The 21,517-nt window shown below is 45.9% G+C and overlaps 1 protein-coding gene across 1 annotated transcript in view; it reads right to left on the bottom strand.

Annotated features, from left to right (window-relative positions):
- Positions 1–21,517, bottom strand: part of VIT (vitrin) — a 112,103-nt gene that overhangs the window by 1,417 nt on the left and 89,169 nt on the right. Inside the window, exons 13-15 of the mRNA XM_062210178.1 lie at positions 11,313–11,416; positions 7,746–7,972; positions 4,552–5,065 (exon numbers count right to left, since the gene is read on the bottom strand). Of these exons, the coding sequence (XP_062066162.1) occupies positions 4,552–5,065; positions 7,746–7,972; positions 11,313–11,416 (845 nt within the window). The remainder of the gene's footprint in view (positions 1–4,551; positions 5,066–7,745; positions 7,973–11,312; positions 11,417–21,517) is intronic.

Raw genomic sequence — 21,517 nt, 5'->3', positions numbered from 1 at the left:
AAAGTCCAATGATAACTTTAGGCAAGCCATAGAATCTAATCTCCTTCCCAGTTCAGGAACCCTTGCTCAAGTCTCAGAGAGAACCCCCCACATCTGCTGCATCAACCCCAATGAGAAAGGTTTTAAGATCAGGAAGAGGGGCCGACTCTGAGGCATAGTGGGTAAAGCTGCTGCCTGCACTGCCCACATCCCATATGGGTGCCTTTTTGAATCCTGGCTGCTCCACTTCCAGTCCAGCTCTCTGCTATGGCCGGGAAAGCAATAGAAGATGGCCCAAGTGCTTGGACTCCTGCACCCATGTGGGAAACACAGAGGAAGCTCCTGACTCCTGACTCCTGGCTTCAGATTCGCCCAGCTCTGGCAGTTGCAGCCATTTGGGGAGTGCACCAACGGAAGTCAGTCTCTCTCTCTCTCTCTCCCTCCCTCTCCCCCTCCCTCCCCCCCTCCCTCTCCCTCTCCCAGAAATTTTTTATTTAAGGAATACAAACTTCATGCATTTCATAAATACAGCTTTAGAAACATAGTAATTCTTTCCACTGTACTTGCCCTTCCACCCACACTGCTACCCCTCTTTCTCAACCACTCCTATTCCCATTCTTATTTTTTACTAAGATCTATTTTAAATTAACTTTATAACACAATTAACTCTGTGCTAAGTAAGGAGTTCAACAAATAGTGTGAAAAAAACTTCCTCAACAGTCAAGACAGGGCTGTTCAAAATCATTGCATTTCAAAGTGTCAGTTATACTTCTATAGATTACCTTTTAGGTGCTCTATTAGTTATATCAGATCAAAGAGAATGTATGGTATTTGTCCTTTTGGGACTAGCTTATTTCACTAAGTATGATGTTTTCCAGTTTCATCCATTTTCTTGCAAATGACAAGATTTCATTTTTTTTACCACTGTGTAGAATTCCATGATGTGCATATCCCATAATTTCTTTATCCAGTCTTCAGTTGACAAGATTGATTCCATATCTTAGTTGTTGTGAATTGACTTGGAATAAACATGAGGTTACAGATAACTCTTTCATATACTGATTCCATTTCCCTTGGGTAAATTCCCAGGAGTGGGATGGCCGGGTCATATGGTAGGTCTATTCAGATTTCTGAGTTCTCTCCATACTGTCTTCCACAGTGGCTGTACTAGTTTACATTCCCACCAACAGTGTATTATGGTACCTTTTCCCTCACATCCTCGGCAGCATTTGTTTGTTTATTTCTGTATGAAAGGCATACTAACGTGGTGAAGTGAAAACTCATTGTGGTTTTCATTTGCATTTCCCTGACAGCTAGCGATCCTGAGCACTTTTTCATGTGTCTGTTGGCCATTTGGATTTCCTCTTTTGAAAAATGCCTGTTTAAGTCCTTTGCCCATTTCCTAACTGGGTTGTCTATTTTGTTGTTGTGGAGTTTCTTTTTTTTTCTTTTTTTTTGCCAGGCAGAGTTAGTGAGAGAAAGAGAGAGAGAGTGTTATAGACAGTGAGAAAGAGACAGAGAGAAAGGTCTTCCTTCCGTTGGTTCACTCCCCCAATGGCTGCCACAGCCAGCACTGCACCGATCTGAAACCAGGAGCCGGGTACTTCCTCCCAGTCACCCATGTGGGTTCAGGGACCCAAGCACCCAGGCCATCCTCCGCTGCCCTCCCAGGCCAGAGAGTTGGACTGGAAGAGGAGCAACCGGGACTAGAACCCAGGGTGCCAGTGCCGCAGGCGGAGGATTAGCCAAGTGAGTCACAGCACCGGCCATGTTGTGGAGTTTCTTGATCTCTTTATATATTCTTGTTATTATTCTTTTTTCAGTTGCAGACTTTGCAAATAATTTCTCCATTCTGTCGGTTGCCTCTTCACTTTGCTGAGCATTTCTTGTGCAGTGCAGAAGCTTCTCAATTTGATATAATCCCACTTGTCAATTTTAGCTTTGATTGCCTGTGTCTCTGGGGTCTCTTCCAAGAATTATTTGCCTATGCCAATGTCTTACAGGGTTTCCCCCAATGTTCTCTAATGATTTGATGGTATCAGGTCATAGATTTAGGTCTTTAATCCATTTTGAGTGGATTTTTGTGCAAGGTGTAAGATAGGAATCTTGCTTCATACTTCTGTATGTGAAGATCCAGTTTTCCCAGCACCATTTGTTGAAGAGGCTGTCCTTGCTTCAGAGAGAGATTTTAGCTCCTTTGTCAGAGGTAAGTTGGTTGTAGATGCATGGGTTGATTTCCTGCATTTCTGTTCTGTTCCATTGATCTATCCATCTGTTTTTGTGCCAGTATCAGGCTGTTTTGATTATAACTGCCCTGTGGTATGTCTTTAAATCTGATATTGTGATTCCTCTGGCTTTGTTTTTGTTGTATAAGATTGTTTCAGCTATTGGGGTCTCTTGTATTTCGATATGAATTTCAGTATCATTTTTTCTCGATATGAGAAGAATGTCTTTGGTATTTTGATTGGTATTGCATTGAATCTGAAAATAGCTTTTGGTAGTATGGACATTTTGATGATATTGATTCTTCAAATCCATGAACATGGAAATTTTTCCATTTTGTGTCTTCTTCTATTTCCTTCTCTAATGTTTTATAATTCTCATTGTAGAGGTCTTTGACCTCCTTGGTTAAATTTATTCCAAGGTATTTGATTTTTTTTTCTTCATAGCTATTGTGAATGGATGATCTTAGAAGTTCTTCATCAGCTGTGGCATTTTCTGTGTATACAAAGGCTATTGATTTTTGTGTGTTGATTTTATATCCTGCCACTTTACCAAACTCTTCTATGAGTTCCAATAGTCTCTTAGTGGAGTCTTTTGGATCCCCTATATATAGAATCATGTCATCTGCAAATAGGGATAGTTTGACTTCTTCCCAATTTATACCCCTTGGATTTCCTTTTTCTTTTCTAATTGCTCTGGCTAAAACTTCCTGAACTATGTTGAATAGCAATGGTGAGAGTGGGCATCCTTGTCTGGTTCTAGATCTCAGTGGAAGTGCTTCCAACTTTTCCCCATTCAACAGGACACTGGCCATGGGTTTGTTATAAATTGCCTGATTGTGTTGAGGAATGCTCCTTCCATACCCAATTTGCTTAAAGTTTTCATCATGAAAGGGTGTTGTATTTTATCAAATGCTTTCTCTGCATCTATTGAGATAATATATGATTTTTGTTCTTCAGTTTGTTAATGTGATGTGTCACATGGATGATTTGCGAATGTTGAATCATCCCTGCATACCTGGGATAATTCCCACTTGGTCTGGGTAAATGAGCTTTCTGATGTGTTGTTGGATTCGATACGCTAGTATTTTATGGAGGATTTCTGCATTTATGTGAAATTAGTTTGTAGTTCTCTTTCTCTGTTGTATCTTTTTCATATTGAGGAATCAAGATGATGCTGGATTCATAGAAGAAGTTGTTTTGAATAGCTTGAGAAGAATTAGAGTTAGTTCTTCTTTCAAGAATACAGAAAACCCTGCAAAATAACCCAAGTTAAATGTAGGCACAGAAGGAAAAACAGCCAAGCATGGCACTGAGTTCTGTAGGGCAGCGCATGTCCATCGGTCTCACTGACCACTCGGTTTACTTTCATTAATATTATGAGTGTTATTCTTGTCACCTGGGACTTTCTCCAGGTTGTTTACATTTTCATGACAATTTGTGGCACTTTTAAATCACAGGTTCTGCAATAATAACTGTGACTGATTTTCCAAAAGTTTACAAAAATATTTGCTCCATGTTCCTGTTTTTAAACTCTTCTGTTGCCCTCTTAGAAACTTTTATAAGGAAGTATCATTTTACATATTTTGAATCAAAATTTCTTTGAAATCTCCCCAATTCCCCTCCATAGCTGGTTAACAATTGCTTACAAAAGCAGAAGTTTTCTTTGAAATGTTAATTTTTTTTAAAAGGACTAACAAAATCCAGTGGTCTAGATGCCTACACAATTCAGCATTTTTAATAGAGATGAAGATTTGGTGTTTTAAATAGGGATAGCTAAAGAATCAAATGTCCTTTTAATGTATCACACCTTCTTAGGGAAAGCCTCAAGTATAAATATGTTAAGGAAAGAAGGGTCAATAGTCCCAGCCATCCACAGGCCTTGAGGTATTTATTTATTCGAGAGAGAGGTCCCATTGCTTGTTCACACCCTACACTGGGAGCTTCCAAGTGGAAGCCAAGATTGAGGAACTCCATCTGCATCACCTGCATGGGTAGCGGGTTCCCAGAAACTTGAGCCATCATCTGCTGCCTCCCAGGGTGCCCCTTAAAATGAAGCTGGAGTCAGAAGTAGAGCTGGGACATGAATCAGGTTACACACCCACCCCAGACCTTGGGGTTTTGAAGACATTCAAAACATTCAAACCTGGCTGCCTCCTCCTTGTTCTCTCCTCACTACTGAGAGAGGCCTGCGTGTTTACCTCAAATACTTCCCCAATTTTTTTCCCAATGGTTTTTATGAAGGTGTAGACAAAACCAATTCATAAAAAGCACCTTCCTCATTCCACTGGCCCCTCTGAGCCCCGGAGAGGGGCCCCAGCCCCCAGGCCGATGGGCAAGGCTCTCTTACCCTTGTGATGGGCAGCCATAGCTGGTATCCGGACATCGTCGTAGGACCGCCCATCGGTGATGAGGATCATCAGCTTCCTCTTGTTGGGCTTGGACTTCTTGAAGAGCTGTTCCAGAGCATAGTTGATGGCAGCCCCTGTGCTGGTGCCGCCACTCCAGTAGCCCACCCTCTTGATGGCGTTGAGGATGTCAGGCTTGGTGTTGTATTTGTCAAACCCAAACTCCAGCCGCTGCTCGTAGGTGTACTGCACAGCCCCGATGCGTGTGTCCGTCTCTGAAATCTCAAACTCTTTGCTGAGGTTGGCCACAAACTGAAGAACTGTGCGGAAATTGCCCGTTCCCACGCTGCTGGAGCCATCAATGACGAAGCCAATGTCGGCCGAGTTGAAGCACGTCTTGCTGCAGGCCAGCCGGTCAGTATCGCAGACCCGCTTCACCAGGGGCTGCACTGTCTTGTGGAGGCCAAACCAGCTCTGCACGTTGAATGAGTAGAAGCCATTTGTTCTGCACACAGCCTGGAAGACAAAGAGGAGGGACACCTGTCAGGCCATGATCAAATCCTCCCATCTGTCACCGTCACCCTTGGTCCCCAGAGCAGGTGAAGAAGCATACAGACTGGTTTTCTGTACGAGTCCTGCTGGTGTGCGTTCTTCATTCCAGTTCACTGAGCCAGGCCCTCACTGAGGCAAAGACACCTCAAGTGCTCTCTCTGCTTACTCCTCCTCAGTCAGATGGGGTTCTGCTTTAGTGGAAAGCTGCTCCCTAGCACAGTCCCAGGGAGATAAAACTCGCTGGTTCTGTCCTGTGTTGATGTCTCCCCACTCAGCTTAGAAGCTGAGTGGCCACATGCCTCAGGGTCATACTGGGTGCTCTCAGAGTCCCTCACCAGTCTCCCCCCAACCTTACAAGGTGGAATTATAACCCCCTGCCATGAAGGCATAAACGGGACCAGCTGTGAATGGACGCCCAGAGTCCCTGACACTGAAACACAGGTCTGTCCCCCAAGCATGCTTCAAAGCCCATGCTATGTCCTCCAGATAATCCTGCCTCCAGATACATGAATATTTATTTGTCCCCAAGTTTGTTCCAGAAAAAAGCTCAAAGCAGTAGCAAATGAACATTGGGAAAACTGGTTGGTTTTCCCCTGGAAGTGATGGGCTAGTGTCCCCAAGCTGCAGCGTTTCTTTCTAGCTCTTGCCCCTCAGGGGTCACAGAGAGACCTTATGACTACAGATGAATTTGTATAATTAAAACATGATTTTAAAAATAGAACAGGCTTAAAATTTTCCTAAGAAATATTTTTTGTTGATTTGTAGAAACCTAAATGCTGTTCTCAGAACTTTCCATGGACTGAGTAGTGTGGGTGCTGAGTGCTGAGGCCAATGGATAGATAGCAAGGGATTCCCACCAGGCAGCCAGAGAAAAGTCATGGAGAAGACAGCCATGGTGTTGGACATGGATAAGAGACAAGTTGGCTGGCACACGGGGCCTATGTGTGAGCCATAACAGATGGGCTGGGAAGGACGGTTGGGACCACACTCCAGAGTGCCTAAAGAGCAGTAGGGAATAGTGAAGCATTTGGAACAAGGACTCCATAGAATAGAGGGACTCTTTATTGGACTCCATTGTGAAATCTCAACTAAAGTGTGTGGAGGGGGTACTTAGAAAGTAGGCTGCTATGGTTTAGATGTAGCTTGTCGCCCAGTGTTCTTTTGTTGGAGCCTTGGTCCTCAGTATGGCAGTGCTGAGAGGTGGTGGAAGCTTTAAGTAGGGCTTAGTGTAAGCTGATCTGGTCTCTGGAGCACTGCCCTTGGAAGGTACTAATGCTGGTTTCACAGAGTGAGTTAGTCCTGCAACTATGGATGTTAGAAGAGCGGCTCCTGCCCTGTGATGCCATTCTCTACCAGGCCCTCGTCAGAGCTGAGCAAATGTGCTGGGACCTCCAAGACTGTAAGACAAACGAACCTCTTTCCTTTCTACATGACCAAGCCTCAGGCATTTTGTTATAGTAACAGAAAATGGACCAATGCAGAGACAAACCACGTGTAGAGTACCAGCCTGAACTGGGGAGGCAGCACTGGACATGAGAAAGAATGGAAAGATGAGAGATGCGATGTGGGAGCTGACAAGGAATTCAAGGATCACACTCTGGGATGGGTGTGAGACCATTCATGTAAAGTCCAGCAAAGGAAACAATTTGGTTGGGAAAGATGAACTTGGCTTGTTGCTTGTAGGAGTTAAGGTGCTGACAGGATATCAGGTGGAGAAAAGTCAGCAAGAAAGAGATGGCTGCAGAGCTCAAGAGATGAAGGCTGAGGCTGTGGCCCTGGGAGGGATTCTGGGGAGACAAAGCCTCATGAGAGAAGATCAAGTCCTGAGGAAGTTTACATTTAGGGGACAAGATGGGGAAAAAACATGGAGTGAAGGAAGGAAGAGTTCCATGGCATCCCAGAAGTCAAGGAGAAGAGGATTTCAAGGAGCCCTAAGGGGTCAGCAGGCTGAGGTGGTGGAGGAGGTCGAGCCCTTTTGACTGAATGCATAAAGCGAGGCTGGAAGGGCATCAGAGAAACCTGCTCAAGGCTCACTTGCTTTCTAAAGCTGCAGCCTTTGCTTTGGAGGAAGGCTTATGCTGGATTCCCATTGTATAAAACATTCAAAAGCTGCATGGCACAGATCTCGTTGGTTGTGCCTTTAATCTACAAGGAGTCTCTACTCAACCCAAGTGTGGCATCTGAAAAATGATCTTACTGAGCTGGTTGTAACCCCTCTTTTTTTGTGTGTTTATCAGACTGATTAATTTTGCAGGATGTTTATGTGAGTGTATATGTGTTTATGTGTGTGTGAGAGACAGTGTGTGTATGTGTGAATGTGCTCTGTGTGTATGTGAAGGCTCATTGGGCAGCCTGATGGATGATCCCTGAGGCTGTGGCAGGAGCAAGGGGGAGCTCCATATGGGACCTTGAGGACACTCCTCCTCCTCTCTGCTCCCAGGCTTTGGCCTTGGGACAGGTGTGGGGTTTGTTTTGAGTGTATAATTCCAAATTCCAGGCTTACCAGTTCCTCATTGGAGGCTCTACTGGTTAGAAGGGAACTTCACATGCATTATGAGGAATGAGAGAATGACCTTCACACAATTGCACTTCTCAGAGTGTAGGGTATCTTTATGCTGGGGTGGGTCTCTGGAGAGTCACAAACCTTGTTGGCAAAGTTGGGCTCCACCACGTATTGCTTCTCATTTTCAACAGCACCTTCAATGGTGATGAAGAAGATATTGATTCCTGACTCTCTTGCAAGTCTGGAAGCTTCCTCCACTTTGTCTGTGGGCCAGCCATCCACCAGCACCACAGCCACATTGGGGGCACCACCCCTGTTTCCATTGACTTTGGAAAAGAAGTTCTTGGTCACAAAGGAGATGGCTCGGCCTGGACAGCAAAGAAAAGTCATGCTTGGAGTGATCATGCAAATTACAAATACAAGAATAGTTCACAGAAGTGCACGGAGGTCCAGAAATGCATGGATTGCCTCCCCAGCTTGTTTTTTCAAAAGCCACTTTATTTTTACCTGTATAATTCAGTGGCATTAAGCACTTTTCACAATGGTATGCAGTTACCATCATCATCACTGTTTATTTCCCTCCTCATTTTCATTTTTGGCTTTTAGGTACTAACTGTCTCTTTTATTATTTTTTTTTCTTTTTAATTTCTCCCCCCTCCAAAGAAAACTTTTGTTTAAGAAATACAGACTTCATGCATTTCATAAGTACAACTTTAGGAATATAGTGATTCTTCCCAACATACCTGCCCTCCCACCCCTCCTCCTCCTTCCTCTCCCATTCCCAGTCCCATTATCCACTAAGATCTATTTTCATTAACTTTATACACAGAAGACCATCTTTATACTAAGTAAAGAGTTCAACAATTTGTACAGTAAAAACAAACAAAAAAACCCAAAAACAACAAAAAGCTCTTCTTTAACAGTCAAGACAAGGGCTCTTCAAAGTCATTGAATCTTTAGGTTAATTTCACTTCTTTCTAATTGTCTCTTACTTTGAAAAAGTTTTAGGGACCAGCAAGTAGGTGAGAAAAACTTTGAAGACATCAAAAGAGCTACTTCTGTGCCTGGACTAAGTCCCTACATTGGCCCTATGTTGTTTCCAAGAACATGGAGTGGGAGGAGTTGATGTGCAGTGACAGTAGCCTCATCTTGGCCTTCTGCAGCCTGGGTGAGCCCAGTGCCATAGGAGCAGCTGGGTATGGAGGGCAGTCTTGTGTGGTCAGGGTTCCTGTTCTCAAGTGCCAGGCCAGGGGCATAGATCTGGCTGGCCAGGGAAGAGCTACACCCACTAGGAACTGAAAAACTGTTCTATAGCCCCGACTATACCACCTACTAGCTATGAGATCCTGGGTAGACTCTAGATATTGGGACCAAAATTTCCACGGCAACAGTCTGCTTTAGGTATTATACAACCTCCTGATGTGCCTTTCCCAAATGCAGGTTTCACACTGTGCAGTAACCTCAGGAAAATTTCAGAGTCAACTGGAATGACCAACTGTCCCAGTTTGCTAAAACTGTCCTAGTTTTAGCACTGAACGGCCCAACTTCTGGGTAAACTGGGATGACTATGGGCCTGGAGTCAGCCTGCCTGCATATACAGGCTCTTACCCTGGGCTCTTTGGGCCCTCGGACACTGGGCAGCACTGCCCTGAAGGTATAAATGTTTTTTTGTGCATTTAAGCAAGTATCTGGGTAGAAGGACTATAGCTGTCAGCAGATTCTCAAAGAAGTCCTCTATCTCAATAAAAGTTAAGCAGCTTCTTTAAACTGTAGGATTAACAGTACACTCAGTGGTTTCCTGGTTTTGGCTTGCATCCTAGTTCTACCGGCTGGTAGACTGTTACTTGTCACCTGAAAGATTCAAATGGTTATATATGGAGTTGCTAGAGAAATGTCTTAGAGAAACCATGTGTACTGGCTGCACAGAACCCTGCCGCTGAGAACTGTTTTCATAGCCAGAGGATGCTTTTCTCTCAAGGCCGAAAGCACCCAACATCTGGAGGCCATGGTAAATTTTGGCTCAACACACATCCCATCTACCTCCCTGTCAGTCTAGAAAGCAGAGGCTGGAGGTCTGACAACTACATCGTCCAGATTCCCTTGCAGGTAACGTTCTAGTTTTCTTCTAATTCCTTGAATTGCTACACTCACATGACGTTGAGAAGATGAGTGAGGCAGAGGTGATATTTTGTGCTATTTCTGCCGACAGGTGTCTGTAGAGTATTTGACTTCTCTGGGGCACTTGTAGGTAGCAACAGAGGTGCTTCTGTTTGGTTGGCAGCTTTGATGGTTCCGCGGGTGACAGGGTACAGAGCATCCATTTTGTGGGTGTGAGTGGGTCAGATAGGGCATGATTTTGGAGCTGGCAGCTGTAGCAGAGGCTTTCTGCTGAAGCAGGTTCCTGAAGAGGTTGCACTGGCACAATTCAAGTGCGATTTCCTGATCTTGGAAGAGGTAGCAGCTCCCTTGGAGGTCTTAACGCTGCAAGAAGCCTAGAGTTTGCTTCTTCAGCCTTTTCAGTAATTCTCCAAACTACTTAATACCCCCAAACAAATTCCTTTCTGTTTTCACCAATTGAATGGATTCTGTTCTCTGAACCCAAATCATAAACAGTACAAAGGCAGAGTTCAAACATGCCACCCATAGAAAAAGGTATGCTGATTGGATTAAAGGCACAACTCTAATCTCATCAAAGAAATAATGCCTTCTGAGGTTTTTCTCCATTGGAATGTAGGCATTCAGTTGAAACAAAATCAGATACAACTCTATCAAGTTTGTGATGAGGGTAATATTGATTTGGGGGCACATAGAGAGTAGTGATTTGGCTAGTGTGCATTTAGCATTGTTCAGCGGTAAACAGTGGTAAACAGCTCTGCATTTGTCTGATCACTATGGAGATGTACACTGAGATGGAAAGGGAACTGACTGATCAGATTCAACTGTAACTCTGAGGATGCTTCCTCAAAGACATTTCTATCCCTTGCCTCTGCTCCATGTCAAGCAACTGTGCTCACATCTCCATTTCTTTGGACTTTGATGATAGGAACAGGTTCCCTGAGAAGTGGACAATCAGCTTCCCCACTCCAAATCCCCAAAGCCAGTCAAACGTTTATACATCCTTTATACAAAGAGCCCTTGGCATGGGCTCTTTGGCAGTCTTTGACCTTGGTTAGTGTGAAACTGTGCCCAGTCACCTCTGGGTGAACTGTTGAAAAAGAGTTTCTGCCCCCACTGAGGCTAGACTTTGGACTTCAGGTGACTGTCCCAAAAGCTCATACAGCACAGGTGACTAATCTTGAAACAGAGAATGCATCTTTGCACAGTCAGCACTACAACAGTGGCTGAGAGGAGCAAGTCTCTCAAGGACAACTAAGGGGCTTCTTGAACGGAATTGCTCACAAAACTTAATATTAAATAGCTTGCAACTTATAGGGCAACCTACAAACACAACAGCCATCCTGCTTGTCCTGAAGGAAGCTGTCACCCTGTCACCCCAGGGGGCCAGATGCTGGGCCTCTGTGTGTCTCAGTGACTCTTGTCCATGAATCCATGACAATTCATTGGGAATGATCTAGCTGTTATATGAGACATTTATGGACAATCTATTATTATGTTTTCCTTTTTTGATATAGAATGCTAGATGACAACAACATAGATAGAGCAAGAGCATGGTAGCAAACTAGAATGATCTGAATGTGCACCACTTACCTGCATTGGAAAGCCCTCCTCGCTGGGTTATTTTCTCTATGGCTGCCTTCAGATCCCGGGAATTCATATGAGTCTTGAGGCTAAACTGGGTAGCAGGGTTGTCTCTGAAGAGTCAGAACAAGCAATGGCAATTAGCTGGAAAGTGATTACCTTTGCAAGAAAGCAGAAATCATAGTTGATTCATTTATAAATGAACAGAATGGAAGCTGGCATGGGGTTTGTGAGGTGTCCCACTGGGGACAGAACTAACGGGAAGATAGGAGGGCTGGGCTCCTCCTCAGTGACATGGAGGAAAGCTGGCTATTCCAGGACCCAGAAGTGTGTGTTCTACTTTGGAATGTGCCGTGTCCTGGCTGTGTGATGGTGAAACGACACCTAACTTCTCCTTGACCTCTCTCGCATTCTGTTTCCTCATCTAGATGAAACCATCATAACATCCCTATTGCCAGGGAACAGGACTGGGGTCAGGTGGCATTTTGTAAAAGCACAGATCCCACCTATTGAATGCTCAGTGTCCCTAGGCTGTCCCAGACCCTCCTCTCTAGGAAGAAAATCGCAGGTGTCAGCGACTTCTTGGGTGACCCTGGCACTGGCATTGCTGAGAAGAGTGGGGCTAAGGGGAAGCCTCTCCCTTTCTAACGTGTGCTCCCTGGGACTGAGGTGGACCACTCCAATCTCACCCCGCAGGTCAGCATCTGTTTGGCTAAAGGCTGGAAAAGACCAACTGGAGAGGAGTTGGGTGAATTCAGTGGGAAAACAGAAGGAGAATCCCCTAGAGATGAGTCTCCACAGGTTAGCCATGAGAAGAAGCTTGGGGACTGCTGAGCAGGGGATGCGAAATAACTTTTATGACCAAGTGGAGGAGTGCGGGGGTCCCTTGGCTCTGTTGGGTGGCATATGTGCACCCACATACAGGAGCAGATGGAGATACACGCTGAGCTCATGTCGCCTGAAGCACGTCCCTCAGCTCCAGGCGGGGCCTCTCGAGTGTGGGACCTGCGCAGCCACAAAGGGCCCCGGGCTCCACAAGGACCTACACTAAGGGCCTGTGCTAGATTTAATGCTGTCTTGAAGCTCTTAATCATTGAAAAAAGATTTTTAATTACGTATTTGAAAGGCAGGGAGGGGAGGGAGAGAGAGAGAGGAGAGAGGTGCCATATGCAAGGTTCACTCCTCAAATGGACCAGGCTAAAGCCAGGAGCCCAGAACCCAGTCTGGGTCTTCTACATGAGTGGAAGGGACCCACAGACTGGAGCCATCACCTGCTGCCTCTCAGGGTGCACATTAGCAGGAAGCTGGAGTCAGAAGCAGAGTTGAGAGTTGAACCAGGCACTCTGATACGGGATGTGGGTGTCTCAAGCAGTGTCTTAACCACTCTGCCAGATGCCTGCCCCTTTTAATCATATCTCCCATCCAAGTACTAACCAGGCCCGACCCTGCTTAGCTTCTGAGATCAGATGAGATCAGGCATGTTCAGGGTGGTATGGCCATAGACTTAATCATTTCTGAACAAGGACATTGTGCAGCTAGTCGAGACTGCAAGTTACTAAGCCCTTCAGACAGGGAAAGGAGCCCTTAAAAGCAGTCAGAAATAGATCCAGGAAGAAGTAGCTTTGGGCAGTTTCAGGGGGGAACTCTAGGGGGGCCAACAGTAGAAGGGTCCTTCGTGAGCCCTTGGGGCCTGGAACTGGCAGTGCAACCACCAGTCACCAGAACCTGCAAGTGAGGAGATACCCTTCTGCCTACCTCCTTATTTTCCAACTTTCCTATCGCAAGGTGATCTATTATGCCCAGAAGGTGTGCTAACCTAGTGGCAGTGCTGTAAAACTGGGAGTGCCAGTCACCTTCAGAGAAGACAAAGGAAATTTAAAATACATTCAGCTGATGGGAGGCATTGGGGCAAGACCTGAGCAGATGAAATTTCACCTGATCAAAGACCAAGTTCCATGGTTACAATTAAACAACAGCAAGCAGTTTCCTTTCCAACTTGGACCCTACAAGAGGACTCCTGCAAAGAAGGGTGGTGAGAAGAAGAATGGTCGTTGTGCCACCAACGAAGTGGTGACCCGAGAATCCATCATCGACATTCACAAGGGCATCCATGCAGTGGGATTCAAGAAGTGTGCCCCTTGGGCGCTCACAGATATCCAGAAGTTTGCCATGAAAGAGATGGGCACCCCAGATGTGTGCACTGATACCAGGCTCAGGAAGGCTGTCTGGGCCAATGGAATAAAGGATGTCCCATACCACTTCCACATGAGATTGTCCAGAAAAACGTAATGAGGATGCAGGTTGGCCAAACAAACTCTCCACTTTGGTCACCTGTGTACACGCCATCACTTTCAAAAGTCTGAAGTCAATGTGGATGAAAACTGATGAAAGTTGTAAAACTGCCTTTGTGTTCTGCTTTTCCTTTTCTAGCTACAGCATGGTGTGTGTGTGTCCTAAAGCAGCACCTGATCGTGTGGAAAACTTCCTAAACAAGGATGCCTGTGTTCCCCTCCCCATCCCCTGGGGCTTGATTATTTGGACAGAGAGGGTCTAGCAGGTTGGAGATGGAAAGAAGGATGCGATGCTTTCACTTGCATGGTTCAGTTAATTCTTTTTTTTTTTTTTTTTTTTTGGACAGGCAGAGTTAGACAGTGAGAGAGAGAGAGACAGAGAGAAAGGTCTTCCTTTCTGTTGGTTCACCCCCCAAAGGGCTGCTATGGCTGGTGAGCTGCGCCAGCACGCCGTGCCGATCCAAAGCCAGGAGCCAGGTGCTTCCCCCTGGTCTCCCATGTGGGTGCAGGGCCCAAGCACTTGGGCCATCCTCCACTGCCTTCCCAGGCCACAGCAGAGAGCTGGCCTGGAAGAGGGGCAACCGGGACAGAATCCACTGCCCCAACCAGGACTAGAATCCTGGGGTACCAGCGCTGCAGGTGGAGGATTAGCCTAGTGAGCTGCGGCACCGGCCGATTCAGTTAATTCTAAGATAAACTTTTTTCCCCAGAAGACATAGGTTTCAATTGCCCTTGGTCTCTTTCCACATTTTAATTAACTGTGTGATGGATAGGACCTTAGATTTAATGAAATAAAGAGCAGTGTAATCTTTAAAAATAAACACCAAGAGCAAGCAAAAAACAACAACACAGCAACCCCAAGTTTGGGGCTATCTGGACGTTTGAGCGTGATCTTACAATGTGCCTTGATCTGGGGCTACTGTCAAAAATCGGAGAGAGGAGCCACACAGGGAGCATGGTGACTTGCACAGTTCTTTCCCTTTGGCTTGAGAGCTTATGGGTTTTTAGATTTTTTAAAAATTATTTATTTATTTATTTGAAAGGCAGTGTGACAGAGGGAGAGAGTGCGAGTGAGAGATCTTCCATGTGCTGGTTTACCCCCACTCTCCCTCCAAATGGCCACAGCCACCAGGGCTGGGCCAGGCCAAAGTCAAAAGCCAGGAACTCCATCTGGGTGTTCTACATGGGTAGCAGGGGCCCCAGTACTGCTGCTTTCCCAAGCACATTAGCAGGGAGCTAGACTGGAAGCAGAGCAGCCAGGACTCAAACCGGCATTCTGATATGGGATGCTGGTGTTGCAAGCACGGCTTTAACCTGTTGCACCACAACACTAGCCCCTGAGCTTATATTCTTACAGAACAATTTCAGTAAATGCTGAATTAGCCTCACAGCCATCCAGGTTCAAACCCTGCACTCCATCTCAACTCATGTGATTCCAGCCCGCCAGTGCCGCATCTGTCAGGTCTTGGCATTCTCTGTGTACCTTCACTCACTTCCATTCCCTCCTCTGTGTTTCCATGGTGACAGCCTCCCCCACCAATTCAGGCCCCCTTTTTTTCTGTCTGACTGTTATAAGATTCTCTGTGGTAACCTGTGCAGTGCCAGTTTTATGTTTATTGGATAGAGGACTCTTCCTTACGTTCAGTCTCGGTTCTGGCTGTAAAATTCCTCTACTCACAAGTCATTGGAAGCTCTCATTGCTGAACTTCATATTCTGGCTTTCAAAGCCTCCATCGTTTAACTCTAACCCCTCGCGTTAATACTGGTCTCTCTGTTTCTCCCTATCTCCCTGCCTTTTTCAGGGCATCCTTTACTGCAGTCAAAGTGAACTGCTCGCTGTTTCTCAGGCTGCTAGCTCTGTGCCTTGCCCTTTTTCCCCCTCCTCCGCAAAGCCGTAACTGTGCACCACTCCAGGCTCCAGCTACCTGTTTTCTTCACCCCAGCCTCAGAGGACAATCTCTGTGCCTGACTCAGCTTTCTCTAAGCACCGCGTCTTGCACCGTTTTTCTTCACTCTATTTACTGTGATCCCTGTTTCTAAATGTTGGTGTTCCCCAGGGTGCTGTCTCCATTGTGCATCTCCTCTGAAGTCGTATATGTCTTCTGAAGATCTCATCATCTCCTGGAGTTCAGCAACCATCGTGTACCAACAGGTGTCCTGCAGACTCTGGTTGGTCCTCTCTCTTGATATGTATCAAATAGCTTACATAGCTCTCCTGAGGGCAACTCAGATTACATATTTCCAAACTGAAGTCATTTATCCTCCGAGTCTGCTTTACCTAGCCACCCATCCCTGCTTTAGTATTTCTTCTTCCCACTCATCCACTGGGGGGTAGGAAGAGAGCGAGCGAGTGAGAGAGCACTCCCATACACTGGTTCACTCCCCAAATGGCGAGTGAGAGAGAGAGTGAGCAAGAGAGCACTCCCATACACTGGTTCACTCCCCAAATGGCGAGTGAGAGAGAGAGTGAGCAAGAGAGCACTCCCATACACTGGTTCACTCCCCAAATGCCTGCAATGGCTGGAGCTGGGCTGGACCAGAGCTGGAAGCCAGGAGCTCAACCCAGGTCTCTCATGTGGGCAGCAGGGAGCCAACTACTTGAGCCTCTCCTGCTGTATCCCAGGTCTGCATTAGAGGGAAACTGGAATAGGGAGCTGAGACTTGAACCCAGGCACTCCAGTATGGGATCTGGGCACCCCAACTACTAGGCAGCATGCATTCCTGACTCACCAAATGCCACGTTGTATTAGACTTATTTTTAAAGTATCTCTTCTTTCATCTATTACACCCCCAAGTTCAGACCTTCTTTTCCGACTGACTGCCAGGCTTTCCTGCTTCGTTTTCTTGCCCCAGGGTGGCCTCTGCACAGGCTGTTGCATCTGATTTGTGCTAAGTGCTTCACAGAGGCACACTGAACCAGGAAGCTAAGCTGCTTTATCTCAGGGATTTACTTTTGGAATTTTATTTTTAATTTGACAGAGTTTTAGACAGAGAGAGAGAGAGAGAGACAGAGAGAAAGGTCTTCTTTCCGTTGATTCACCCCCCAAATGGCCACCATGGCCGGCGCTGCGCCGATCTGAAGCCAGGAGCCAGGTGCTTCCTCCTGGTCTCCCATGCGGTTGCAGGGCCCAAGCACTTGGGCCATCCTCCACTGCCTTCCTGGGACACAGCAGAGAGCTGGACTGGAAGAGGAGCAACCAGGACTAGAACCTGGCGCCCATATGGGATGCCGGCACCTCAGGTGGAGGATTAACCAAGTGAGCCACTGCGCCAGCCCCTACTTTTGGAATTTTATGTTGTTTTCCTTAAGAAGGCCCCCAAACTGCATAAGCTAAACTGCCCAAAGTCTAGATCTTCCCCTAGTGATCAAGTTTTATGAACTTTCCCAGAGCCTAAAAAAATAGGTTGAAACAATAAAAAAATCTATCATTTGCAAAATTGATATTGACAACCTGTGGTGAGTATTTGGTGCAATGGTTAGGATGCTCCTGGCTCTGCTTCTGATCCAATTGCCTCCTAATGCACACCCAGGGAAGCAGCAGGTGATGATGGTTCAAGTGCTTGGGTCCCTGCCACCCACATAGGAGACTTGGACTAGATTCCTTGCTCTTGGCTTCTACCTGGCCCAGCCCTGGCAGTTGCAGGCATTTGGGGAGTAAACCAGCAGATGGAAGATCTCTGTCTCTGTCCTCATCTCTGTCTCTAAGCCTTTCAAGCTATAAATAAGAAAATAAGCAAAATTTTTAAGATATAATTGTCTACAAGACATAAAACCTTAGCCACTTCATTAATTGTAATTTTTTTTAAAGATTTATTTATTTTTTTGAAAGGCAGAGTTACAGAGAGCCAGAGGCAGAGAGAGAGAGGTCTTCCATCTGCTGGTTCACTCATCAGCTGGCTGCAATGGCTGGAGCTGCACTGATCTGAAGCCAGGAGCCAGGAGCTTCTTCCAGGTCTCCCATGTGGGTTCAGGGGCCCAAGAACTTGGGCCATCATGTAATGCTTTCCCAGGCTATAGCAGAGAGCTGGATCAGAAGTGGAGTGGACAGGTCCCGAACCAGCGCCCATATGGGATGCCAGCACTGCAGCAATGGCTTTACCCACTATGCCACAGCACCGGCCCCATAAATGTCTTTTAACTTGCAAAAATTCCATTACATTTGGAAATGATTTATGAGCTAAGTTTTCTCACTTTGCAAGATTTCCTATGACAAGAAGTCAAAAGATAAATGTTGCAAACAGTTTAACAGCAAAAATATAAAATTCCCTTTCAAAAGACTTCACAGAAAGTGTATTTAATATGGAATCTGCTTATGAAGCTATTGTCACTATTCTTTTTTTTAATGGTTATTTTATGTATTTGAAAAGCAGAGTAACAGAGAGCGAGCGAGTGAGTGAGTGAGCTTTCCTCCACTGGCTCACTTCCCAAATGGCTGCAATGGCTGGGGATGGGCCAGGCCAAAGCTGGGAGCCTGGGACTCTATCTTGATCTCCCACATGGGTGCAGGGGCCTAAGCACTTGCGCCATTTTCTGCTGCTTTCCCAGGCCATAGCAGAGAGCTGGATTGGAAGTGGAGCAGCTGGAAATCAAACTGGCACTCTGATAGGGGACTCCTGGGTTACAAGCAGCTGGCCTCGTCACAGTGTTCTTAATGTTGATCATGGTGGTGGCTTTCTTAGTGTTGACCATTTTATGGAGCAACTGATGATCACCTGTATTTCTCATGCAGCATATACACTTGAGTCTTGTTATTCTTGGCAGTTATGTTCTATAAAGTCACCAGGAACACTGAATTAGAAAATAGTGAGTCACTACTTAGTGGAAATACATGGTTTGCCTCCCATGAGCCCCGGGTCACAACATTTTCCTCAACAGATCAATGGCTAACTTTGTTTTATGCATGTTTTTATTTGCAGACACTAAATTTAAGTTTCTTACAAGTATGTAGTATTTCTTCATAATAAAACATTAGCTGAGAAAGGTTTAACATTTTCCTCACCTAGGGCAGCGTGCCTATAAATGTCTTTGACTTTTAGCCTCACAAGGGTGCTGTATGCTAGTTTTTTGTTTGTTTTTTTAATCAGCTGCCCATGAATTTTTACTTTAGTCTCTTTTTCATAGCCTCACCACATACTGTAGATATTATTTGAGCACTTTTTGGAGCAGACTCACCTACAGACAGCAAATTTTCCCTTTCTTTTCTGAAGTACCAGATTATCAATTCATTAACATTGAACTCATGGCCACCAGCACTGTAACTCCTGCCTGAGCAAAGGTCATCTAACATGTGTACTATCTCTGTAAGCCAACAACACGCCTTCTTGAACTTAGGAACAGTAGACAGCATTTCAGCACTAAATTTGAAGGCCAAATCACCAATGCAAAGCACAAAAATGACACTGTGAAAGGACAGTTGGAAAGAGTGAAACAAGAGGGCACAATGTTACTTTGATTATTGTTGGACACAGGTGCACTGGATGAGTCAACATTGTTCCCACCTGTGAACACGTCTGAACATGGCTGTGCAAGTAGCTTGAGACATACAATGGTTGTTGCAAATAAAGCTGACCTTTGGCCAGTAAGTGAATTTGCAGATACAGAATCCACAGTCCATGAGAATTGACTAGAAGCTACTTGAGAACAGCATTGTCTCCTAACTTCCCATCCCTACGTTTAGCACGCAGTGGGTCATGGGTAACTCTGGAATAAACAAGCGGAAGAAAGCAAGTCAAACGCCTCTCTCTTGTTGGATCATCTCCTGTGAAGCTGAACGCTGCCTCTGAGCTCCGCGCCAATCAGCCTATGGCTCTATCCCATCACAGATGTAGAGGGATTCCTCTTTAGAGGAGTACAGATGAGCTCTTCACGTACCTCAACAAGTACCTTTACATTTTATTCATTTAAAAAATAATGCTTCCCTTATGAGATTGTGAGGCCTCGAAGAACAGAACCTCGATCACATTTATTTATTTGCTTATTTTAATAGATTGAAAGGGTGGATCAAAAGACCTCTGAAATCTTCCACTGCTAAAGTTATGATTGGGGCAAAGGTGTGGAGCTCATCCAGCAAGGATCTTACAGGCAAAAGTAATCAGATCACTTTAGATGACTTGTTTTTCGTATCTCCTGCAAATGGCATAATGCTTAGACCATGGCGAGCACTCAATAAATCTTTTTCAGAGGAGGTGGGCCTAGTAGCCCAGGTGTCTGCATTCCACATCAGAGTGTCTGGATGTAAATTCTCCTCTCCGTCTCCTGACCCCAGCTTCCCACCAAGGCAGATCCTGGGAGGCTGCAGTGGTGCCTCAGATCAGCTTGGTCCCTGCCACCCCTGTGGGAGCAGACTTGGATTAAGTGCCTGGCATTTGGCTTTGTCCTGGCCCAGCCCTGGCCAGTGTGAGCATTTGGGGGAGTGATCCAGCAAATGAGAGCTCTCTATCCCTTTCTCTCTCTCTCCCTCTCTGCTTCTCTCTCATTCTGACTGGCAGGTCTCAGGACCAGAGCACCTGGGTAATGTGTCTTTTCTCAGAATATATAGAAGTTGGTGACCTGCCACGCAAGCCACGTGGCTTTCCAGGCATGCAGGCTTTTAAGAGGTATGCCACTATTTTCTTAAATAAAAGAAAGTTTTAATCTGTAATTTTATTACAAGTTCTCATTAAAAACATCTTTGTCTCAGCAATATCAAATATTTCCTTTGAAAATAAAGAAGATTAACAGAGCTTTATAACACAAGGAGAACATACAAGATGATTCTATGTTTGGAAGAAGAGCTGACACTAATGAGGAGAAATTGCAGGGAGCCAGGCATTGGCTGTGCATGGAGAGGGATGATTTCTGTAATAGGAAACAGCTAGTGGGCAAATAGTTTACGCAACAAGAACACCTGGCAGGGTACAGGCACAGGTATAGCCTGGGCGGTCTTGGGCAATGGGGCCTGGGAAAGCAGGTGGATCATTAGTGTCTCCAGAGCTCGCTGGTGATGAAACTCACATGGGGCTCTTATGTGTACTGCACACCACTCCCTGCAAGAAGCTCAACGAGGCCTGGGAATTTTTTTTAAGTGAAGGAGCCAGCTGATCCTTATTTTCAGAGAAGTTTGGGACGTGCTGAACTTTGCAGGACCTCTGAGGCCCTTTCAGTCCTTAAGCTCTCATTCTGTTAAAGTCCCAGAGTCCACGGGGACCCTATGCCACTTTCAGGCACATGGAATGAGCCACCACACTGAATTCTTATGCCACTAGAGAAACATTAACTAATCATATTCCTTCCTACAAGAGCCTTTCCAATAGCGTGTTGTCCTTCTGTTTGTTTTTTTTAAAAACTGGACTCTGAGATGCAGCATGTCCATGAGATCAGGATCGTGTTCCAGGGGGACGTGCTGGCGGCTGCCATTTGGGTGGCAGACCTGTCCCCAGAGGACAGGCCCTGGCTCAGTTTGAAAACAATTTTTGCCTTCATCTCCTATGGCTGTGTGCTCTGCTAGAGCAGCTCTGGCCAGTATGCTGGGGGACTGTGAACAGGAAGCCCTGGGCACTGGCCTTTCTCTTCTTTCCCAGCACCAGAGAAGCGGGGGCAGTGTCTGACCACACATTTCAACGTTTCAGAGGAATGCTGTTTGGAATGAGTAAGTCTTTCAATCCGTCCACCGAAAACGTCACAACTTATCCTGCCTTAGCCTCTTCCTGCTGGAGGAAGTGTGGACACGCAGTCTGCTGACCCGAGAGTCCCTGCTGAACCCTCTGGCCCGCCAGCTGCTCAGCTGTCCTGCATCACAGGGCTTCCCCCGTGGGGACTGGGGAAGTGGAACGTCTCGGGAACAGAGCTTCCCGGGCCCAGCTGTGCACCTGACCACCTGGGGATCTTAGTCATGTGCAGATTCTGGTGCTGCAGGACCAGAGTGAGGTCTGAGGGTCTAGCAT

The sequence above is a fragment of the Lepus europaeus genome, chromosome 13, assembly GCF_033115175.1.
Source record: "Lepus europaeus isolate LE1 chromosome 13, mLepTim1.pri, whole genome shotgun sequence".
In the NCBI taxonomy this organism is placed as follows: Eukaryota; Metazoa; Chordata; class Mammalia; order Lagomorpha; family Leporidae; genus Lepus; species Lepus europaeus.
Note: the sequence above shows the minus strand (reverse complement) of the source record. Positions and strands in the feature narration are given on the sequence as shown.